Source organism: Erpetoichthys calabaricus, chromosome 5 (assembly GCF_900747795.2).
Source record: "Erpetoichthys calabaricus chromosome 5, fErpCal1.3, whole genome shotgun sequence".
Taxonomy (NCBI): Eukaryota; Metazoa; Chordata; class Cladistia; order Polypteriformes; family Polypteridae; genus Erpetoichthys; species Erpetoichthys calabaricus.
This window is the reverse complement of record NC_041398.2, coordinates 216,251,314-216,277,242: the sequence shown is the minus strand read 5'-3', so window position 1 is coordinate 216,277,242 and position 25,929 is coordinate 216,251,314. Positions and strand designations below refer to the sequence as shown.

Sequence of the window (25,929 nt, the reverse complement as noted above, 5' to 3'; positions counted from 1 at the left end):
AATGGAGAGGGACGAGACTCAGAGGGATTCCTTAATGGGGACAACTGGTGTGAAGGAGTGTTTATTTGAAAGTATGTCCTGCCTTATACCCTACAGCGGTTGCCGCTGTTGGATTGTAAATCATTGTATTTAACTGTTTCTTAAACTCTGGGTTGGGAATTGCCACCATTGGGCCGCGAGTCACTGTTCTACTTAACTGTGATCTGTTCCTATGATGATCACCAAGGCATTTAACAAGCAGTGAGTCTTGAAGATGGTAACAAGGGTGACACTGGGTTACACACACACAAAAAAAAAAGTTTAAGAAACCCTGTCCTAAACCCTTATAACAGGCTTTGTCACACTTGCAAACACAAAAGCAAACATGGATTCAGTGGAGTTTGAAAATCACAGAAAGGATTTAACAATTTTAAACTACTATTTTCAAATGAGGATCAATAACTATTATCCAGCAGTCATTTACTATGTGCCATGCTCAGTGTCACACAAGTCCACATGACAGAGAAATAAACTATTCTGCATTTCAACAGGAAAGAGTTTTAATGAGTCTATTCTGATTTAGTAACCCAATTCAATTGGTTTGCATTTAAACATAAACAGAATTTTAAAAAACACATTTAATATTGTGTTACTCCTGAGACAGTTACCAGAGATATTTTCATCCATTTCATGACAATATTCCTTTTTTCTATGGATAAAAAAAATCCATGGAAAAAACCAGCTACTTATTAACATCCTTTACATGCGGGAGAAAACCAGACTGCCCACAGCAAAGCCATATGGATAAAGGAAGGACAAGTCCTCACAGATAGGCTAGGAGTCAAACTTAGGTCCTTATAATTATGAGGAAAAAGCATTCATCTTAATATAGTGCGATTCTTTTAGAGACTAGTGGTGGAACACAATAAGCAAAATATTCTAGATAATCTCTACCACTTTCAGTTTGCATATCATAACAGGTCCACAGAGGATGCCACATCCCATGGACTTCTTACCATAATTACAAAGTTAGGTAACAGAAACTACTGTGTCTGAGTACAGTTTATAAACTATGGCCAAGAATTTAATGTTGTCTTACTATTAACATTGATCACCAAATTTCTAGATTTGAGGTACTATCATCCTCAGCAACAGCATTGTGGAATTTCCAACTGGCACATCCCAGTATGAGTGGACAGAAAGCTTTAAATTTTCACAAACCAATTCTCAACACGGTTACCCCAAAACGTATCTCCCTGCTATAATTCTCATCCGCCTATGATGCAAGACCTAAAATTGTCCCGGCAACATTAAAATTATGGATGACACCAACATCAAAGGCCTGATGTGGTGATGGCTTACAATGTTGAGATGGCTTGCAAAAAACAGATCTGCTTCTGATGACGTGGTCCCAGGACAACAATCTCTCCCTTTATGTCAGCAAAATGAAACAGATGGTCACAGGATGCAGGACATACTTCCATTAACATCAGAGGAGGGGGTCAGGAGCTTCAATTTTCTTGGAGTTAGCACCACTGAAAACTTGAAATGGGCTACTTTTGCCATAATCAGGATGGCTTACCAATGCTTTAACCTCCACAGCCATCTGAAGAAAGCTTGGATTTCCCCATTTATGCCACCAACTTTTACAGGTGCACAAGAGAATCCATCCTCACTTAGTACAGAAGATTCTAGAACAACACTTGCTCAGAACAAAACCACAAAGCACTACACAAAGTGGAGAAGTCTGCACAGTACATTACTGGCACAAAGCTGCCTTTATTCTGCCATACTGCATACAATTTAGGTCTTGGAAAAGCAAACAGCAATAGTCATGATCCTGCACAGTGACTTTTCTTCCTACTCTGTTATGATAAACAGCGCAGGGCCATCAGTACTTTCATCAGTAGATTTAGAGGGTTTGTAGGCACAATTCATAAGTTACTCAACAGGTACTTATGCTGACCAGCGCTTATTCTTGCATATATATCGTACATACAATGTATGTTGCACTTAATGTTTGTCTTACTGTCAACAAGCTGACAAGTGATTAACAATTTCAATATATTATATACACTCTTAAAAATTTCTAAACTGAATATTATTAAATTATATGCTGATCACACGGCCTTCTTGTACCACATTTTGGAAGAGCCACATTTTAGTTATTCTGACATGCAAAATATAACATGAAAAAGCAAAATTTGGTAAATATCTAAATGATGATCCAAACATTTCCAAACTTCAGGTGAATGACATTTCAGATTTGGCAGGAAATTCGATTCTTTGGTTCCAACACCTCAAAAATCCTGTGCGTCATAATAAGTCAATTATCTCAGTATGACTGACACAGTATGTGTAGATTCTGCAATTGACATTCTTTTCATTGATGGTTCCTGGCTAGGAGTTTCTTGTTGCTTAAGAAATTCAAATGTATTTACTCTAAAAATGTAATTCTGTATTTTTTTTCCTGTGCTTATAGCTCTACTCAAAGATGGTCTTAATAACTGAATAAACTTTACCATAATACATAGAATTTATGCTTCTAGGATTTTAATGTTACACATGTATATAGCCAAAGACATAACAAGCATGAGGTGGGACCCCATGTAAAACATGAATTAACTTTAGCACAGACAAGGATTAATGATAAAATTCTTCCCATCCTCGTTAATTTGAAAATATCTGAAATTGCAAAAGTCCAAGTCCCAGATTTGCCAGATCTAACAGAATAAGCAAAAAATCAGCAATAATAGAACACAATTGTGCCAGAAAGCCTCACATTTGATCATATCTTGATATGTGAAGCTGACACGTTCAGAAATGAAGATAGCCAGGACATGAATAGTGTGAAAGAATTAACAGACTTTAGAAATCCATGCAATGACTAAATTAGGCTCCCAGTTATGTTGGTTACCTTGCTTTGACGTATTGTCTTTCACTTTAATCTATGTAATTTAGTCAAATGTGCTGAGTTTCGGGCTTGAAGAATTAAGTTAAAATCCAAAAATACAGACCAACTGGACCAAATCTAAACTTTATATACACCACATCATTTTAATCAGATGTGCTAATTGTTGAATTGGGAAAAAAGTCATGGAGTCCAATTAATTTCTAACTTGCAGATTGTATACAAATTGCTGTAAAATTTGGAAAGGGATGAACTGAATAGCAGGGATTTTATCAAATATGACAATTATGTCTATAATTGTAACCGTAGCTTTCTTAAGACAAAAGCAGATCTAGTGAACTGTTAATTACAAGTAAGTAATTCCAGCATTAAAACAAAGTGCACGGGTCAGTGCTTAAATACAGATTCTTGGTTATATTTAACTTATGCAAGAAACATGTTTACAGGTGTTATTAAAAAAAAACCCAAATATATACTGTTTGTTAAGAAAAGCACAGGAAAGTGCCAAATGAATGAGTCTGAGTAATGATAAGGTCAGTGAAGGTCTGCATTTACAGTAAGTATAAGCCACATGTGTGATTTGGAAAAACAAATCAAAAAACACTAAAATATAAGCAGTGCTTTAGGGCATTAACAGAAATATATAGGTAATGAATGACATATTTTTTTTATACATCAGTATAATAATAACTTTCATCATTCCAAATAAACTATTCTATGCAGTAAATGAACCTTTGAATGCCCTGCATTTTAAACATGCATATCTAATAAACCACCTACAGTCATTTTCTGCAAAGATGATAAAAGATTTATCCACAGTGCCACCTGCTTTCCTGTTTCTGAACAGAAATTTAACTGTTGCATCAGTGAAAATAATCGGAAGTGAAAACATGCATACTCTATTAGGAATATGACAACTTATCTATCTATCTATCTATCTATCTATCTATCTATCTATCTATCTATCTATCTATCTATCTATCTATCTATCTATCTATCTATCATATAGTACCTTATCTATCTATCTATCTATCTATCTATCTATCTATCTATCTATCTATCATATAGTACCTTATCTATCTATCATATAGTACCTTATCTATCTATCTATCTATCTATCTATCTATCTATCATATAGTACCTTATCTATCTATCATATAGTACCTTATCTATCTATCTATCTATCTATCTATCTATCTATCTATCTATCTATCTATCATAGGGTGACCAGATGGGTTCGGCTATAAAGGAGGACACCGACAGTCAAAAAGGAGGACAAAAATTACCAAATATATTTTCCAACACCACGATTACCATACATGACATATAGTGGTTGCAAATTAGTGAGCAACCTAAAAAACTGAAACTCGAATATTATCATTAGATAATAAACATAAACGAAACAATGTCTTTAGAAAAAAAAAACGTACGTCTACGCCTATGTCATGTCATACTTCTCAGATGGTCCAACTTTCTGCAAGAGGTCATTGTTTCCAGCAGTGTAGGTGTAGAATTCTTGACACGATGTGTTCTTGAAGTTGTACTTTGTCAGAATTATTCCCCAGACGGACTGGATTGACAGCCTGTTTCTCTCCTTTGTCCACTGAGAGGTGATGAGCAAGAATGCTTGTTCGACGTTGGCGTTGTGCTTTGGTATAGCGAAGAAAAACGTGCACACTTTAAGCTGCTCTTTCTCTGTATATATATCTTATGTAATTAGTCAAAAATGGTCAACTCTGTTCGTGATTCTGTGAAAGGAGGACATTTTAGCAAATTTTTGGAATGCCTGGAGCACGGAGGAAACCATGTTAAAAAAAGAGGACATGTCCTCCTTTTGGAGGACGTCTGGTCACCCTACTCTATCATATATAGTATATTTCCTCTATCTTAATAGTATTTTAATATTACCTTGGTATGTTATATATCTGCCTAATGTACTGAATTCATATGTATATACAGATGCAGCTAAAAATATTGGTAGCCTTTCAATTAAAAAATATCAGGGTTTTCTTTGAACAATTCTTAATATTATATTACATTTAACAGAAACTTTGTTTTTGATTTATGACTGAACATATTTTATTCAATTAAATAAATGAAAAATGGCATGGACAAAAATATTGGTATCCTTAACTTAATATTTTGCAGCACAGCCTTGGAGACAGTAACTACCATTAAGCACTTTCTATAGCAGTGAGATTTTTACATTTCTCAACTCTTCATTTCACCCACTCTTCTTCAGTTCTCGCATGTCTTGACAGGCGCCTTCTCCCAAATGTGACTTTCAGTTCTTTCCACAGATAATCAATAGGACTCAGATCAGGACTCATAACAGGCCAGTTCTAAACAGTCCAATGTTTTTGGTCCTCCATTCTTGGGTGCTTTATAAGGTATGCTTCAGGTTGTTATTTGCTGGATGACCCAAGATCTGTGACTGAGGGACAACTTTCTGACACTTTGGCTATATGTTTTACTCCAAAATGTCCTGATAGTCTTTTGATCCACCTGAATGTTTCACCATATTGATGGAGCACTTTCTTTAAGCTTTGTTTTTTTTCTGCAACCACACTGCTGGTATGATGTACCAAAAAAATAAATTCTATATTTGTTTCATCTGTCTAAAGGACATTCTCTCTGAAGAATCTGGCTTGCCAACATGCATTGAGGCAAACTTCAGAGCTTGTCTGTGTTTCTCTCTTAGAAATTGGGCCCTTCTAGACATTCTACCATGCAGTTCGTTCTCATCAAGACAACACTGGATCATGTGACTAGAAACTGTTGTATCTTGAAGTTTTCCTTTAACCTTGGGTCAATTTTCTTCACATAGCAACATCCAGTGGTGTTGACTACAGTTGTATTGGCTTTAAATGTATTGATAATATTGATAACAGTGGTCATGGGAACATCAGACTCTTTGGAGATGGTCATGTCTCCTTTATGGTGACCATGCTTGGTTGTTACAGTTTGTCTTGCCTCCTCAGATATCTCTTTAGTCTTCTTGCTCTTACATATGTTATGTGTGGGACAAAACAGCTGACTGGGTTGTTTTCACCATTTAAACTGGCTGAATGAGTGACTGTAAGATTGGAGACGCCTATGATAATCATTACAAGACATTAGTCTGCTTGAAGTATCACTATAAAACCCTATTCAGACAAGATTAATTTTACAGCAGAAAGTGAGGAAATGTAATTATTACTGGAGGACCTCTGTAATTTTAGTCCCATGCGAACTGCAAATGTCCATAAATTTTTACAGACTGTGTTCAAGACTCAGAAAAGATTATGGCGCCTTTTACTTTCTATAAAAAGTTCATAAAATACACCATCTGGTTAAACTAGTCTCATGTGAATCAACATGTCAATAAAACTCTTGTCATATCTTGTGAAAAGTGTATTTCCCCTGGTAATTAAGATTCTTCAACAGAAGGATGTTTCTCACACAACTCTTTAAGCCTTTTCAAACTGAATGGTTATGAATCATTTGCTCAAAATGGGATTGGTAATGTCAGTCACCCCAAACCGAGATGAGGCAAAGGGTTTTCATCTCTTCCTTACCCTGGTTGCTACCATGATTTTTTTCTTATTAAGCACAGGACCAATAGTTGTGCAGCTACAGTGTGTGCAGCTGTTCTGAGGTGATGACACTTCATAACAGCAGAAAGCATGCATATCTTGATTGACCTTTGTAATTTTTCCAGGCATGTTTTATCATATTCGAATCCATGGTAAAAATGACCAAAACTGTGTGGTTACAGTGACTTTACAGATATATGTCTTGAAAGCTTGCTCTGTCTGAATAGGGCTGAAGTATTTTTTAGTGTTTCAGTAATTTGTCCCTGCCATTTTAGAATTTCTTTATACAATATGCAGGAGTTGAATTCTTTTTGTGGCTTTTTTGTTTTTGTTTCTGCTGTAAATAGAATTGCACATATGGATGACAAAAGATCTTTTAATACTTTTCTGGAAGAATGGTGCATTATTTGAGTAAAATGAAAGGATACCAATATTTTCGGCCATGTCTATTGTGACCAACGGGGCACGTACAGCCACCCTAACACAACGCAGACAGGCAGAGACTTGAGTTTGCCACACAACACACATTTTATTCACAGATGGGAAGTGCTTTTACTCACTCCCCACAGCACAATACAGTCCAAAGCACCAATACCAAAAGACAGTCCTTTTCCTTTCCTTCTTCTTCCTCCTCCGGCCTGCGGGAATCCATAGTGCCACAGCCACCCAGGAGGGCTGCCTTCTAGCATTCCAGGGGAGGTTATGCCTCAGTGATGTTCTCTCCCCAGGTCCTTCTATTCCATTGGCGTCCTGGCCGGGTGATGGCCAAGGCTGCCCGTCACACTATACAGTATGTAACAATGCTAAAACATAAAACACTATATGAAACAGCAATACAGATTAGCAAAGATACAGTACTACCTAAACTGGAAAATCACACATACACACATGCAAGAAAACGTTCCAGGCCAATTAGAGACTCAGTGACTATACCATGGCCATCAACAACAGACCGAAATCACAGGAGGAAGACGATCAAGGAAAACATATTAAAATGCAACTGTTACTTGAGAGTCACCATAGTGTGAAATTTGGTTAACTGCCATTAAAAAAAATTTCATTTTCTCCAATGTCATATAAAATAATCTATATGCGTGTCATTTAAAATGAAGGGTGTTAAAAGATCTTTCATTAAAATACTGTTGCAGCAACTATTCAGGATGGGTGCTCTTTTGGATTATGTAGTAATAATATTCATCTAACTTTATAAGATTTCTTTTTTTTTTTTTTTTTAACAGAATTTCAGTTTTTCACCTCTGCTTTAAGCAGTAGTTTAAGATAAATCAACTTCAAAGCAAAATCAACTGATTAACTAATATAAAGTTCTCTAATACAAACTGAATGAATGCACAGTTATTACAAATCAAATGACCCACAGCACGAGTTAAGCAGACTGCTCATTTCTGCTCAGACATGATGCACAATTATTTATTCCCAGTGAAATGTCTGAAATCAAATACGAAAAGGAGACAGATAGAAGATCATCCTTATAAAATTTCCTGAATAAACTACCCAGAGGTTTCTTTGATAAGGTGCAGCTCTCCAAAGGCTTCACGTTTCAGTATGTTTATGCAATATAATCCGAGGTTCAAAACTTGCATCCTTATTATCACTGAGATAAAGAAAATGTACTTACTGTAATTCTTATTTTACTTTCTGTAATTGTTAGCGAATGCTTACTCTCCACTAAATGTATGAAATAGTAATATTTTTTAAATTAAAACAGGTTCTTATTTACAATTCTTTGAAGCTATAGCCGTCCTACAGAAAGCATAGTGCAAAAACTTCTCCATGGGTATTAATTTGGCTCTCCTTTATGCCAAAATTTCTAAATTGTATTGATATATGGTACAGCCTACTTGCATAAGTAATTTGTGAATTAGAAATGACAGAAGTCAGTTTCTGAGTTCATATTTTCAGAACTGTAAGGTCACTGCCATTCCTCTTCCCAGCTAAACCTCAAGTGAAGATCGTGGTGGTTTTCTAGGCATTTTTCATTGATGTGCAGTGACCTCCACAAATCTGACTCTTAATATTAAAAGTACTGAACACAGGACTACATTATCCTTTGAAGCAAAAAAATGTGTTGTAGGACAATTTGGGCACTGCGGGTGCCTGTTAAGACAGCACATTTAACAGTGATGAAGACATCTATCTGCACCTTTCTCAAACCTACACTCCTGAATAAATGGCTAAAACTGAAATTCATATTAACACTTGGGTATGCAGCAGCTGCGCCTTATCTGGCAAGATGATCTACATTTCTTAGAATTACCAGCTAAATACCCAAGTTCGAACAAAGCGCTATATTTCAATGAGAAGCAGCCTTGATTGACAAATGACACACCAATAAGCTGACACTGTTTCTGTAACTGGAAGTGACCTTAATCCAGTCACCAGAGGTTACACCTTCCTTTAAAACTAGTTGCATTATTCTCTTCTTTCTCTTGCACCCTCTGAGACTACGCTCCCTGAAACCTAAAAGCTGATGAGCCACTCCCTCTTTAGGGAGCTGAAAGATTACAACCCTCTTTAACTTAAAGCTGGGAAAGTTTTTTATGAAACCAAAAAGATTATGAGTCTCTCGTTCCTTGGGGAGCTGAAAGCTGACAATCTCTTCCCTTGGTGGACCTGAAAGCAGAGATCCACTCTGCCAAGCCAAGTTCTATGTCAGTGACTGAGACCAGTGTTAGAAGCAGCTGTTTCTTCAAGAATGGAACTTCAGAGACTAAACTCTTGCACCAGAAAGAGTATTGCTTTTCCCTATGAAGTTCTAGAAGACACACCTAATAGCCTAACAGAAATGCACAGCACACCACGAACAAAGGACCAATTTGCAATGAGAAAGAGTGCACTCCAATGCCAAAAAGAATCCTCCACTTCAATCCAGAGTCAACACCCGTAACAGCTCCATGCAACATCAAACACTATCCTTAAAGACGCGCTATCTTAAAACTTTTTACCTGTCCCAACATAAATTATATCTCTAAATCGCAAGTAAACAGCCAGCCTCTTTGGTGTTATGTTTGGCCGTTATGTGCAAAATAGATATGGCATGACAGAAGTAATGGGGTATTTCACATTTTCATACATGTTACCAAAAATGGTCCTAAATAAGGATTTTTAGTTAATAGTTCTGGCAGGGACATAAACTAAAGTAAAAGCCACTGAGAGAGAGAGACAGTTCTCCAAAAATCATTCAGAATCCTACAGTGTCAGAAGTTAATTGTTTCCATGTTATATGTTAAAACGGCTGATCTTCTTACCGCATTTAACACTAAAGAAATCTAATAAGAACAAGCCATTCAGCCTAAAAACCTTGCAAATCCTATCCACCAAATTTCTAAAAAATAACATCAAGTCGAGTTTTGAAGGTCCCTAAAGTCCAATCCTCCACCACACTACTTGTTAATTTATTCCATGTGTCTATAGTGTGAAATGTACCATTTTCATAGATTCCAACTGTGCCCCCGTGTTCTTATTTAACTCATTTTAAAGTAGCGGACAGAATTCACTGTAGTAATTCCTTTGCACTGCGGTGGGTTGGCACCCTGCCTGGGATTGGTTCCTGCCTTGTGCCCTGTGTTGGCTGGGATTGGCTCCAGCAGACCCCCGTGACCCTGTAGTTAGGAATATAGCGGGTTGGAAAATGGATGGATGGATGGAAATTCCTTTGCACTGGATTAAAAATTTCAAGAATATCCACACGAGTGCTCACAGATGAAGAACAATCAGGTCACCCATCCATGTCCACTACTGCTGACAGTTTTGAATGCACCAGTGACATAGTTCTGCCAAACAGGCATGTGACCATATGATTGACACAGCAAACAGAGAGGGTTGATGTCCAGTGCGTTAAGTGCTTCACTACACTACTTTATAGGCACGTATACTTCAATAAATACTGTGATCAGGAAGCAGCCCTTTATTACAAATGCCTTAATAGTTCATCTTTTATTATGTAATCAACATATTAGGACAAAGTGGTGTCTTAGTTACAGTACACCAGATGCTGTTTGCTGATCAATCTTGCACACATTCACTTTACTTCTTTAGTAGGTTTTATCTCTGCCCCAAGCATGTCTTTGTTAGTACAGAGCTCATAAAGTCTCAGCCCTCACAAATCAACACTACAGTTTGACTCCGGACACATCCATGTATCTGGCTAGTGTCAGAGGTGTTCTGCAATGTAAAAAACACATCCTTGTCTCAAACCTTTTTCTGTTTCAGGATTATGCCACCTCCGTTTCCTCTGTTGCATCTGAGAAAGGAGAAAAAGGTGAAGAGTACTTCAGAAGTGCAACACAGGCTAGGCTGTGTTTTACTGGGCTAAGCTAGTTTTGAAGTGGAGCCTTGAGCGGTTTCGTGCTGTGCAATGTTCCAAAATACCTTTTATTACTTACTTAAAAGAATTTTCCCATACGGTGCAACTCCCACAGTTATTCACTTTCATTTATTTCAGAGAAGCTCCTTATCTGAACAGTTCTAAAGATCCAACAAAAACAGCTACCAAACTTTATCACTGTTCTGCTTACAAACACGAAAATAAATGAAGTGTCTAATGTCTGCTGACGTGACTTACTCACAATTTAAAAGAAACGAGAAGAAAATAAGAGACTTTTTCCACTGATCAATTATCTGTTATTTCCAAAAAACAAGTTTCACGTTTTAACAAAAATTTTACAAATTATTTTTTTTGTATGGACTACATGCATTTTTATAGGTACTAAAATATTCTTCCAATGTTCACTCTTAACAACTAAACTGCGAATTAATAAAGAATGATTTCCTCTGAATAGAATATATACCTTTAGAAAATGGCAAGGACATGGCATACTACAGTCAGACTGTGCCAAGGGAAATGAGCTGTAAGGCGATGTTTGGGATATTTGTTGTGCCACACATATACCACCTATTATGCAGAATTCGGGGGGAAAAAAAAACAAAAAACACATTTCTCGGTGGAGGTAATTACCTAAAGCCGATGTCACATTACATGTCTTCTTGTCTGTGAGGATGTTCAACTTGACAACTGCAGTTGGTGAGCTTGTTGCCAATCTGTATGTCAATTTGCATGACTAGAAATTGCTGGGGATGTCAAATTCCTGGGCTGCATAAGGACTTCCCAGCACAGTCTCAAATTTTCAAAGGATTGCAAGCTCCTTTGATCCTTTTGGTTTTTTACCTCTCTTACAATACTGATCATTCTGTGTGCAGGCAAGATAAACTTGGGCCTCCTTCCATGCAAGTTGGCAACAGTTTTGGTTTATTTGAATGTTTTAATTATTTGCCTAACTGTAGATATGGGTATTTTTAAGTGAGTAGTAATTTTTTTATAGCCATTCTCTGACACACTTCTCTCTCTCACTTGCATTGTGTGGAATTTGGCCTCTGTGCCACCTAATATTTAAACCCCAGCAGAACAGGAAGTCATCATTACTACTTGAAAGTTCCTAGACACTCTGATGAACTTGAAAAATTAAGATATAACTGGAAAAAAGCAGTTACAAATCAAACAATTCAGATATTAATAGTTACAAAGTGTTGTAATTTTATATAGTGTGGCCAAAATCTATGCAAATACCCTTAAATTAAAGTCTGCAATGTGCACTTTAATCACGTCTGACAGTAACTGGAGCTTGCCACTTGTAACTATTATGATTATATTTACAACCAAAACTCCCATTATTCCCAATAATTACCAGTTTCAATTCAAATGAATGCAGTTTACTGTAAAATTTGTGTTTTGCAATGACCATCAACTAAAGCCAAGGTCAGACACTACAAAAAGTGTGAACTGATATATGGAAGGAATGTTTTACTCATGGCCAATTGTATCTAGAATGTTCAAGTGTAAGGAGCTTCAGTGGACTAATAAAAGTAGCTCCTCATCAAAAACTGCAAATATTTTATACAGAAAAGTACTTACATAGTACTTCTGATACATTCAATTAATCAACAGCAGTAAAACCCAGGAAATTTCCAGGGGTGAAGCTGGGTAACATAGCTAGAAAGTAAATACAGTTGTCAAATTTGATATTATTTGATTCCAACTGCATTGCTGTGCATGTAAGAAAATTAAAATAGGCTTTGTCTCTCAAACAAATGCTTTATGATTGTTTTTCACTTTAATTAAACATATAACAGGAGGAAAGGGCAGCTAACCAGAAATGTAATTCTCTAAACTATTTACAATCTTGATTTAATTTCACAGCTTTTAATATACTAATGCAGTCATACAAATTACCAATTTCTTAAAATGTAGGGATTAGATACTAAGAAATTATCTTTGAATTAAACCTAGTTAAAAACGTAATCTAAACAATGACTCAAACCTAAAAATACAAAGCAGAACAAAGAAGAAAAATATGTTTGCATGTCAGGGTCCAATCGTGTGTGGGGGATATCTTTCTAGAAAATCTAATTCTTTTGTCTAGGAGGCAATCTCATCTGTTTTTTGAGTCATAAGTCCATGAGGTTGCCGTGCATTAGGCATTTCCCTAATAAACACTGAAAAATTACTCTCTCCTAGACTAACAATGTTAGGTTTACTAAAGACAAAGCAGACATATATACTTGTAATAAATTTGGGTAGATAAGGTTACAGTCTAATTGTATAAACAGATGTTAGCAACATTTTGCATGTGCTGAACTAGCGTACCAACTTGACCTGAATTGCCGGAGATCTCTAAAGTGAAACGATGACTGATGCAGTTTGCTATTAGGCATAAGCTGTATAAGAAAGTAATCTGCTATATTTGACTGCACCATAGTGGTGAGAATGCACCCCTCTACACTATGCATATTTATCATAGACAGTTTAAATACAAAATCAGTGTCACAGATTTTATTTGCAGTGTTATAGATAACACTGAAACCTACAAAATGTAACAGAAAAAAGCACAATATAAAAAGGTGCAAGCAACAGAAAACAACTCCCAAAAATGTACTCTTCAGTCCATTGGTTGTCATATTTTCCCTTCACAATACAGAGGTATACAGCACTGTACCATTCAAGGCCAAAATGGTGACATTTGATACTGGTATTTGTTCAAATGGATAAGACCACCATTGTTTAAAATTAAGTTAGTATGTAAATAAGATGATATTTCTGTACACATTTTACCTCTAGGTATGCATTCAATACCCAAAAATGGCTTTCAAGTATACAGTGAACTATAAAAGAATAAGGTTTATTCTAAACAAAGCAGTAACACTTGAAAAACAAATAATAAATGCAGGTCTAACTCTCTGTCTGGCTGAGAAAACTTCCTGTTGCAAACCCTTAGAACGGCTACCAAGAAAGTATGAGGAGTTTGCCTGTTTTTCATCTAGTCATTATACATTCTAGTCCATCTACCCCTTAAATATCAGGGAGTTGCTGAACTTCAGAAAAAGAGTTTTGCCTTTGCACAGCCTACTTGATCTTTCCAGGGTGCCTGATAAATAAGGAATAGTCAAGATAGCCCCAAGCCTTTTCTGGCTACAGTCAATGGGGTATCCAGAAGTCCATTAATGTGTATTTAAAACAAAACAAAAAAACTGCTAAGACAATCATTTTATTATTTTTTTTTTGTACGCTTATCTATAAAGATATTTTCTGTTATATTTAAAATCTTCCACTTCCTAAGTTTTCCTAATGACATAGTAACTTTTCAAGTTAAAAAACAGAAGTTAACATAAAAGGCTAAATTCCTTATAAACCAATGTAAACAGTAGCTTCTACTGCTAAAAAGACATTTTGGATTACTTGTAAAAAGTGCATTTTTCCTTTTAAAAACCCTTTACTGTAAAACAAAATTAGTTTTACTATTTGTAAATGATATTAAACTGTGACATTAATATTTTCATACATTTACACCGACTCATGCCGTAATTCAGAACATATTTAATGATAAAAACATACACATAGTGTCGATGTTTTCAGGTTTTAATCACGCTACCACCACTTGGTGCAGCAACTGTTTTTGCATGCTGTTGATCTGGACAGACATGCTGCCTAGCAGTGATCTGTGGTGAGCTCTCAACTCCTAGAAGACACTGTACCTGTAACATGTTGATAGGAGATGATGAAGTCTTTACACTGTACTTCTGCATTGTCTTGAAGGAGTCCTCATTTCAACATGACGGACCCTTAATTAAAGCTTCTTAAACATTAGTTTTTCGGAGTACACATGAAATTTAGGTTTCTTTTATCCAACATGAAGTCCTGCTTTCTCCAGCTTATGAACATTACAAAACCACAGATAAGGTACAAAAAAGCCTATAAATTAATCTGTATCAAGCTGAATAACTAGTGAACAGATTTACTGTCAAGCTTTTTTAGTTCAAAACATGGCAGCATGAATCACACTAGAAATAATTCTTCTTCTGAAATATAAAACTGGAAAACTTTAATTACTAGAATTTTTGATTAAACTCTATCCCTACAGTGTATGCTGCACTTAAAAGTAGAAAGTCTTCATAAAATTTATGGAACAAATACATCTATAGTAAGAGGCAAAGAATCGTATTGGCCTAAGGCTAATGTGTACACAGGAATATTCTCGATTTCCAAACTGGAGTTGGCGTCATGTAAGTTGTATTCTTCCATTCAGTTGTTGATATTCATGCAAATTAGAAACCTACATTGTAAAAAAATGTCTATGGATACAGTATATGTATATAATTGTAGTTATCTGTGTACTGTACATGTATATATTGCATACTACTTTCATGTTTAGAATTAAGTTTTTCTGCAAGTTATTTTATGTTATTTTTTTTTTTTTTTTAACATGTATAGCATTCCGAGATGGTTATCTGAAAATATAAACTAAACTGACTATATAAATTCACATTTGCACTGGCCATATTTATTAGCTGGTCTTTCATGGTGTATGCTGAAAATTACATAAATTAACATGGCTGTGCAGTATGAATCAAATTTCATAATGGACCTCCTTAGGAATTTTTGCATTTCATGTGACTTAAAAATATTATCTATTCATCATGTTACAGTTAGCTTATTTATTAAAATCGGCTTACTTTAACTTTAGTGTTCTTTATTATTGTTCATTTACTTTTTATCAAACATAAAAGTTCAAATTTGACTTTTACAGCATTTAAAATGAATATTTACTACATCATAATATATATTTAGATGGAAACACAATTACAGCATTGATAAGAAACTCTTAATCTTATATTTTTCTATGTACTTCCTTGAACAGTTTAAACTTGTTCTTAAAAGAGCGGTGAATCAAAATAATCTTTATTATTTTGCATTAAATTTCCATGTTTAGCGAAAAAAATAGCATTTGTGATTTTTTATTGATTGAAATTACAGTAGTTCTCAACTCTGCAGTGTTTTCACATTAAGTTTAAAATGCTGATGTCACTTGCCACTGACAGAAAGCACAGCCCTTAAAAACATCCATTCTTTTCTGACCTTTTCTGACTACGGTGGCTTCCTATAAAAGACCAATCTTCAAAGAGTTATAATTCACTGTATCACAACTGCCTGCACAAACAACAACTATAACAACTGTGAGAAAATTGGAGATGAAGAAGTAAAAAAAGGAATATGTAGCAAAAAGATAAGGCAAGGACACAGAGTGTAAGTAATCAAAAATTCAAGACAACAGGCATACAAGATTTAGTGGTTATGCTAGCCATACAGATAAAGCCGTAGCTCTGCTTGTTTCTTTCTTATTCTATGGGATGCTACGGTAGCTACTAAGCATGAGCCTTTCATGTGGTCTAGGCACCAGTACACAATTGTAGGTCATTATTTACAGCAGAGATTCACTTTGCTGCAACATCAACAAATCATTCTGGTTAAACACACTTCAGATAATAAAAGGTTTAAAACCATCACTTTTCAATAAAAATGAAATATTTTTGTAGATTCAATAACATAGCACAACAATTAAATGCTTTAAAGCAAATTTAAAATTCATTATATCTAACACATTCTAATTGATAATATAGCTGCAACAATTCCCACTTTATCCTCCTGCCTTCTGGGCAATCAAAGTCCCTTTAGGTTCACCACTAAATATAATTAGCAAACAATAATATACAGTATGAGTTAATGTATTTCTCTTTGGAATCATACACCCAAAAAATCTAACAGTCCAAAACTTTGTGCTCAAATACAAATGCAGAAATGTTTACTGCAAGAATGAATGGTTAACTTTATTTCACACCAATACCTGCCAAACAACCAAGTAAAAAAGGAGATAATTCCTCTTTTGACAACAAATAATAAGTCATTTCAAATTCGGGTGAATTACCGGCACACAACTTTTAAGTATGAACTGACACACAAACACAGCAGGAGACAAACACAATTAGATCAAAGCGTGTTATACTTAAAATTGACTGTTACTGAGATCACTAACAGACGCATGAAAAACCTGTTACTTCAATGCTTTAGCCCAGCTTTTTTCATCATGATCTAGAAGTCCTAATAATAATCTGTAAGCAAACATCTCAGAAAAAAAAATCATACTGCATGCTAATTATTCAATTAAATTTGATGTTACTTTATTTTACATTTAAGGTTTTACAGTAAAAGAGAGTGGGAGATAACTAGGGGTTCAAAATGGCAGAAATCTATTCAGCCTGTAAGGGTTAAAGTAATCAAGGGGGGATAAATAAATGTGATATGTTATAGTAGTGAAACCAAAAATAAATTAGTTTTCCATTCAAAGCTATTAAATCCTTTTCAGACTGAAGGATCTCCTCCTGGATTGTGATCAAATAAATATAATAAAAGTGATCTGCAAATAAAAAAAAGGTGGAAATCTGAAGATTTTAAATAAGACTCACCAAACTAGAAGTTCTATATCAGCAGAAACCTGGCCTTTTTTTATCATAAACAAATATTTTACTCTGAATATCAAAAGCATAAAGAGAAAGTGCTTGCTTTGCACTACTCACTTAGCAAGTTGCTTTTCTGCATCAGCACAGAGCTCCAAAAGGCCCATAAGTACAGCCGAGACATCCATGTACGGTTCCCAGACAGTGAATCCACGTCCAATGAGATCAATTGCAGTTCGGCGTATGGTGCTGTGTGCAGGTAGTTTGGGACTGGGTGGCTGCAGCAGAAGAAATGTGAGAGCCTTGCCTGGATTTAAAAGAAATGTAAAAAGGGGAAAAAGTCAATGATAACAGAACCAGAAAATTGATTTCCATGCTCGTAAAACCTATAAAAGTAACTGACTTTGTACCAGTTATTAGTAAACCTTTTATTACTGGGTTTTTTATCTTTTTGAGAAAGCATCTCAAAAATAATTGCTTTTCAAAATGTATTGATTTTTATTATTTTCATTTAGATGTTTTTAAAAGATTTCAATAACAAAAAAGTTTCTAGTTTTTGAATACCAATATACCTTCCAAATTTCTATATTAACTACACTGCATCTGTTAATAAAAAACTGCTTTTGTATTTCTGACTGTTTTTTTCCTTTACAGGGTCAGGGACACACAAAACTGGCAGAAAGTGAGCAACCCAGTTAAAGCAGAAACCTGGTGTCTTAACAATCCACGTTTACACGTGCAAGTCCACTTATGGAGTTCTCCTTTGGCAAAATGCTGCAACATCATTAAACTGCACAACAAAGAGTTAAACGTCATCATCGGCCACCTGTGAATCTGAAAACAAGCATGGAACTTGTGCTAATTTTTTTTTGTTTTATAATTATATTTAGTGCTTCGTCTCCTTTTATATTCCCATCCTAATACCCGAAAATTCAATGTATGCACACTGGCCGCTGCCTCACCAGATCACGCACAGTCAGGTCCATAAATATTTGGACAGTGACACAATTTTCATTATTTTGGCTCTGTACACCACCACAATGGATTTGATATAAAAATCAAGATGTATTTATAGTACAGACTTTCAGCTTGTGCTCAAATGTTGTGTAGGGGTTCTTCTTCACCAAGGACAGAATTCTGCAGTCATCCAGCTCAGTTGTCTTCTGTGCTTTTTTGCTGAGTTCACCAATGTGTTCCTTATTTTTAAGAATGTATCAGATGGTGGATCTGACCACTTCTCATGTTTCTGCTATCTCTCTAAAGGGGTTTGTTGCATTTTCTCTGCCTAATAATGGCCTGTTTTTACTTGCAGGGACAGTTCTTTGGACTTCATATTGAGAGTTCACAGTGACAGCTTCCAAATGCAAATTCCACACTAGGAATCAAGTCCAGACCTTTTACCTGCTTAATATTTAATGAAATAATGAGGGAACTGCTCATACCTGGCTGGCTATGGAACCCCTGGAAATGGAGGGGTTAGGCAGAAAAATAGATTTTTCCTAAACAGCTCATATGATATTTTTAGTAAACCCCTTAAATTTAATCTTAATTCTACACTTTAATGAAATAATGATTGCTTTATTTTAAATCCATTACAATGGCATACAGAGACAAAATTATGAAAATTGTGTCACTGTGCAAATACAGTACCGTATATATGCGCGGATAAGTCGGGACTTGATTTTAACGTATAATTTCTAGCATTTTATAATGTAGGTTGTATAAGTCGAATGCAGAAAACTCCTGCTATTAGTCCAAGAGATTATGATATGCTAACGCGCACCTGAGAGAGTAACCACGGAGTACAATGATTTTTTGTTTTTCTATGTATTGTGTCTACGTGACCACACGGTAATACCAGAACTATTCCGAAGCAAAATTTGCACTGATTTGTGTAGCTCACACCCTCATACACCTTTATTGTAAGAGCATCCCTTATCTACGATGGAGCATTTGATCAGAAGAAAATATGAAGCTGGTTTTAAATTAAACGTCGTTGAAGTAGCGAAAGAAATTGTTAACTGCGCTGCTGCAACAAAATTCGATGCGTCTGAGAAACTGATGCAAGATTGGAGGAGGCAAGAAAAATGTAAGTGTCGCATTTTGAATGGCCGTATAAGTCGGGGTCTGATTTTATGATCGATTTTTCAGGTTTCAAGACCTGACTTATACGTGAGTATATACGGTACGTATGGACCTGACTGTATCTATAGCTAATAGCTGGATTAAAACTAACCTGTGTCACACACACGTGCCTGGGAGGCAACTGAAGGGCTCAAAAAGGGATAATTCCATGCAAGACCAGTACACTGATCTTTCCTCTTTTTCATCTGCAGACCAACCATGGGAAATTCTGCCTGGACTCAACAATGTCACTTTTGGTCCATGGGCCCAATGACATAATTTCCGGTTCCTGCCAGAATGACATAATTTCTCCTGCCTGACTTCAAAACCGCCATGTTTTTCTGTCTGAATTGTTCTGTTTTGGATTGAAGTCTGTCGATACCTTTTCATTTTGAACCAAACCATCATATTTGGCAGCCTAATTCAGTACACACCGGACACTTTATTAATATGCTTGTTAGTGGATTACACACAGCAGACTGTTTTCTGTTTGGCTGTAAGATTGAGCCCTGCCACAGACTGGCATGCCAGTACTTGTGCTTCTTCCCTTATACCCAGTGCTGCTGGGATAATAATATACCAGTAACAATTATTTTTAATTCAATAAATTAAGTATTGCGTTAGGTTACTTGTTACTTTAAACACTGATCAAAATACATAACATATATTACTTTTTATGTGTTACCCCCATGAGATTGTGTTGCTAAATCAACTAATCAACATAAATTTAGAGATACTGAAATTTTGAGACAGATTACTTCAACTAGGGGAAGGAATAATGCGATATCCTGTGTACTTGCTTTAGGAAACTTATGTGGCTAAATCTTCCTGCTGAAGCTGAAAGTTGGTTTGAAGCTAACAGCAGTGCAGATAAACAGAGTGAAACAGACATACGCAGACTACAAAATACTTAACAGTATCCCAGTTAAATGTTTATATGGCCAAATAACCAAGTTACCTATGGAGATATCTATGTGTGTTAACCTGGCTCCTCAGACACAAATATCCGTGTTTTCTAACAGTAATAAAGGTTTATATGGCATTTTAGAAAATGTGCTCCTGTAAATAACCAGGTTATTAAAGCACATGTAAACACACTCATCGCAGCTTACTCCAATACCTTTTCTTATCTATAGGCAAGGTATCTTTCTAATGGTATATAGCTTATCTAACATGGTGTTAAAGGTTGGACAATAATCACTGTTTATATCTAGACTGTATCTCTAGCACCTTTCCTAGTCTGCAGAACAACAGTTTACAAAGCAATTGACATTTGACATCAATTGATGCCATTAGCAGACATCATTAACAATGTTTATCATGAGCAAAACAGCTGAAAAACATTTTTAAAAAAATCTAAGTCCAAGCACCTGAATAATGCAGGGCTAATATTTACTTGTATATTAAAATATCTGAGTGCTTTACACAAAACATCAAAAACCTGCCCCAATTACTGTAATTGTCCTCCAACATAATATAATTCAGGGTCACACAAAACAGAACTGGGTGGAAGGGGAAGCCTACCCACTGTGGGATGCAAACATACAAATCGGTGTGCATTCATCACACCAAGCTAACTGTACACATGTTTTTGGTAGGGGAAAATATTACCAGCATAGACAGAGCATGCAAAGTTCATGTTGACAGCAACTGAACCTAAATTTAGAACACAGTCTATCTTGCAACACCACTATAAACGCCTTTCATAGGAAAACATCCTTTATTGTTTATCACAAGTGCAAATCAACCCTTTACATTGTACTAAATAGCCGTAGTCAAATGCTTCAGACAAGATTTGAAGGAACTGCAATAAAGGTGCCAAAATTAGCAACAGTGAGGGACCAAAGTCACTGCCACAGTGCCTAACCATTTCACAGGTAAGAGTAAAATCAGAATTGAGGTGGTGAGTATGAAAAAAATGTTGCACACTTTAAAAAAAACTGGCAAAGTATAAATCTGCATACTTGAATCTGAATTATATATCCTCTCACCCTTGCAGTCACTCTCAGTCCAGTTGCTCTTGTGAGGGTCAACAGCATCCAGACCATCATGCCGACAACGTCCATAAATAAAATGTATTTTTATTATTATTGGTTCTTATCCCAGTGGCACGTCAGATCCACCCTTGTGGGAGAAAACTGGAACATCCTTAGCAGTTCTAGACCAAGGTTCTTCAATATTGTCAAATTCTTAACTTTAGTGTGCAAAGTAACTTCAGTTCATCCTTTTGTATGTACAACATTTGAATATAAATTTAAATATAAATTGACGGATGTTATGCTTAGACTATATAATGCACTAAAGAGCACATCTAGAGTACTGTGTGCAGTTCCAGTCACTACGCTACAAGAAATACATACTTTAGAATATGGAAAAAACTTTCATACCAAAATACAGATAACAGGGCTACAGTATTGGATCGATGCAAAAGGCCCCTGAACTATAGTTCGCAAAAGGGATCTGATTTAGGGGTCATCATGTTTTGGATTCGCAGGTGACCGGTCTCAGTTCTCTTTTATTTCTGAGGTAATGCTGGTGTTCACCTCCTCACAGATCCTAAATGTTTATGCCTTGAAATGTTTTACCTGGATTGGGTCAGACTTGAGTAATGCAACATTCACATGATGTATGTATCCACAAAATTAGTGATATACACTTCTGGTTAAAAATTTTAGAACACCTTAGTTATCCCAGTTTTTCTTCAAATTTAATCATCTGAAATGCAATTAATCACCTAAAATGGTGAAAAAGTAAGCAGTTGGTTTAAATTTAAATTTAGGTTAGCAAAAACTGAAAAAAAATAAATAGAGTATTAAAAATGGGCCTTCTTCAGGGGACAACTAACCTACAGATGCTCTGCAGCAATGAAAGTCAATTAAACCTTGCAAGTTGAAGGAAACAATTTGCAGAGGTGTCCCAACTTCTGTTGATTACTTAAAAACCTTCTGTCTGTCTTAAAGCAGAGTTAGAACAGACTGGGTTACTATACCCTCTAAAGTATTATTTGGACAATATTCTAGTGATAAAAGCAAGAAAATGGTAATTAAGAAATGAAATGAGACAGGGCATTATTACTGTTAGATGTATAGGCCTTTCATTTAGAGAAATTGTGCAAAAAACAAAAAAATCAGTGCGTATGGTGTCCCACACAATCCAAAGGCAATCAGAAACTGGAAGAAACTCTGATAGGAAGAGATCAGGCAAAGTCATAACCCAATCAGAAAACAAGTTTCTGAGTGTCACCAGCTTGCGTGATCACAGGCTCCTCACAACATAATAGCTTCAAGAACAACTTAACAGTGGTCAAAAAAGCAAGTCTCAGTTTCTACAGTGAAGAGGAGACTTTGTGTTGCAGGTCTGACAGGCCGAGTAGCAGTACAAAAAGCCATTCCTTAAAGGACAAAATAGGGCCTTGAAATTTTGTCTGTGGCCTACTACAGACTGGAGAGAGGAGTGGGGAAAATGGAAAATGTATTAAGCAATAAAATATTTACATTTGCAAGTGCTCAGCATTTTCTATTAAGAACAAAATACAGATGAATTTTACCATTAATTCTTTTGAGCTTTAATTTGTTAAACCTGTTTGAAAACAGTTAACCGCTTGAATTTGAGAACCAGCCTAAAAGTACATTTGGGGAAAACTTCTTTAATTTAATTTTAGAAAAAGTGCATTACAGCCTATGTTGCACCAAAATGGACAGTATACACGGATCAGCAACATTAAAACCACTGACAGGTGAAGTGAATAACATTGATTGTCTCGTTACAATGGTACCTGTCAAAGGGATGGATGTATAAGACAGCAAATGAACAGTCAGTTCTTAAGCATGATATGTCAGAAACAGGAAAAATGGGCAAGCACAAGGATCTGAGCAACTTTGACAAGGACAAAATTGTGATGGCTACATGACTGGGTCAAAGCATCTCCAAAATGACAGATCTTGAAGTTTTGTTCCCAGTATGCAGTGGTTAGTACCTACCAAAAGTGGTCCAATGGAGGTCTACCGGTGAACCGGTAACAGAGTCATTGGCCCGTAAGACTCAATGAAGCACATGGGGAGCGAAGGCTAGCCCGTCTGGTTAGATACCATAGAAGACCTACATAAACTGCTGAAAAATTGTACTGTTGGCTATGAGTGGGAAGTGTTAGAACACACGGTGCATTGCAGCTTGCTGAGTATGGGGCTGCACAGACACAGACCGGTCAGGGTGGCCATGCTCACACCTGTGCCCTGCTAAAAACTCCTACAATGAGCACATGAGAATCAGAACTGGACCATAGAGCATTGCAAAAAGTGACCTGATGTAATGAATCTCATTTTCTTTCAGATTATATGGATGGCCTGATGCGTGTTGTATTGTTTACCTGGGGAAGAGATGGCAGCAGGATGCACTACAGGAAGAAGGCAAGCCAGCAGCGGCAGTGTGATGCTCTGTGCAACATTCTGCTGGAAAACCTACTTAAAGATTGCTGCAGACCTTGTACATCCCTTCATAGCAACAGTGCTCCATGATGGTAGTGGCCTCTTTCAGCAGGATAATATGCCCTGCCACACTGAAAAAATTGTTCAGGAATACTTTGAGAAACAAGAGTTCACAGAGTTGACAAGGCCACCGAATTGGCCACCAAAAACAAAACCGATTCTTGGAGGACCCCAGGCTCAAGAAATACAGGACTTGAAGAATATGCTGTTAATGTCTTGGTGGCAGATACCACAGGACACCTTCAGAGGTCTTGTGGAGTACATGCCTCGACAGGTAAGAGCTGTTTTGGTGGCACAAGGGGGACCTACACAAAATCAGGCAGGAGGTTTTCATGTTTTGGCTATTGGTATTAGTTAATTAATATTATCTAGTATTAAGAGATGGCCAGATGAAGTGTGAAAGAGATAAAATAGATAAATGTTCACAAAAATAATTAAGAAAGGAGGAAGGAAGCTTTAATAACTAAAATGATACATTAGGAGGACAGTTTAAAAAACCTTCAGACATCATCATGACAATCAAGGATATGACAGCAACGCTAATAATAATACATAAGAGGACGAAAATCAGAGCTGGCACTACATATAGCAGATTAAACTGAAGTGTTCCAAAAGAATTCTTTAGTCTGCTTTGAGCAAGAAGTCTGCAGCAAAACTGAAAAGCGTATGTATTACTTTAGAATTATGTTACAGGATTCAAGGGGAATATTAAGTTGTGTACATTTTTTATCACAGACAGATGAACAGAAGTCTGTAGTGTTTCAAAAGCTGTATCATTTTAGAACATGAACCAAGGTAATATGAGGGTATCTAAATCTAGAAGTGACAACAAAATCAAGAAAAAAAGATCAAGAAATGGGGTTAAAGCGATCAAATTTAGGAAATGGTGCTATAAGGATACTGAGAAGACAATTTACGAAGGAATCACCTCAAGATCTATTTACAAAATGGCAATAAACATTTGAAAAAATACTTGAGAAATTTTTATATAGACTGGTGGTGCTTATTTAATCTGAAAATTAAACTGGGGGGTAAACAACTTATTCTATTTTAACCCTTTTGTTAATGTTCATTGCTGATGCTAGCAGCTTGCAGCACTTACACACAGAGGATGTGGACAGTTACTAATACTAACCAAAGATTCCGTGACCTGCGTAAAGAGGTTGCTGGTAGTATGAGGGACCAGGCAAGAACCTGGACTGGATGTAACAACAGTCAATCACAGGTCCCAATCACACATATAACCCTACTAACTCTGGGCCAATTTGGAATTGCTTTTTAACCTAACACACACACACAGCCACACCCACATCTTGGGGAAGTTAATAAATATGAAAGTGTTAATAATTCTTCTAGAACTGTCTATTAAATATGGCATGACTGCTGCATCAGATAACAGAATACTGTACAAAGAAAAATCTCTCTCTTTAAGACACTACAAAAAATGAAATCTATTAAAATATTAACAATAATGCATGCTATACTGTTAGGAGTAGACAGTATGGCCCCTTATAAGTACAGAGAAACTGACAAGCACCACAATAGGACCCATTAAGTCCAAATTAGCGTGACAGGGACAAGAGCCTATATTGTAAGACAGACTTGACACTATCCCTTTTTTGTATGGCTGGAACACAAGTCTGGGCTTAAAATGCCAGAACCAAACACTCTTAATGTCAGCCAAAAAGTCTCAGCTTCTATGATGGGGCACCTCGCAGCCTCCACACTCCCGATCCATCTGATAAGGTGATTGATCACAGACAGCACTCAGAGACAGCTCTTAGTGGTACCAACAGTACAACCAAGTTTGAACAAAGAACCATAACACAAGGATGAATAACATTGAACTTTACACTGATTGTCAACCAAAAGGATGGGCTTATGTGCACCCAAGAAACCAATGGCAAGACCTCTATTCCTTCCTTTAAAAATCCTTTACAAAATCCAGATCCTTGCTTTACTCTACCAACTCACTGCTCAACCTGGCCTTATCTTCGGCTATCCAAAGCAGAAACCCAAGAGTTTACAAAGTGTAGCGGCAACAAAGAGTAAT

General features: G+C 36.2%; 1 protein-coding gene across 6 annotated transcripts in view; it reads right to left on the bottom strand.

Annotated features, from left to right (window-relative positions):
* The window catches only part of LOC114652243 (WD repeat-containing protein 7), a 535,548-nt gene that overhangs the window by 126,811 nt on the left and 382,808 nt on the right, over window positions 1–25,929 (bottom strand). For all 6 annotated transcript variants that reach the window (XM_028802521.2, XM_051928322.1, XM_028802524.2 and 3 more), the window contains one exon: window positions 17,389–17,575. In XM_028802521.2, the coding sequence (XP_028658354.1) occupies window positions 17,389–17,575 (187 nt within the window). The remainder of the gene's footprint in view (window positions 1–17,388; window positions 17,576–25,929) is intronic.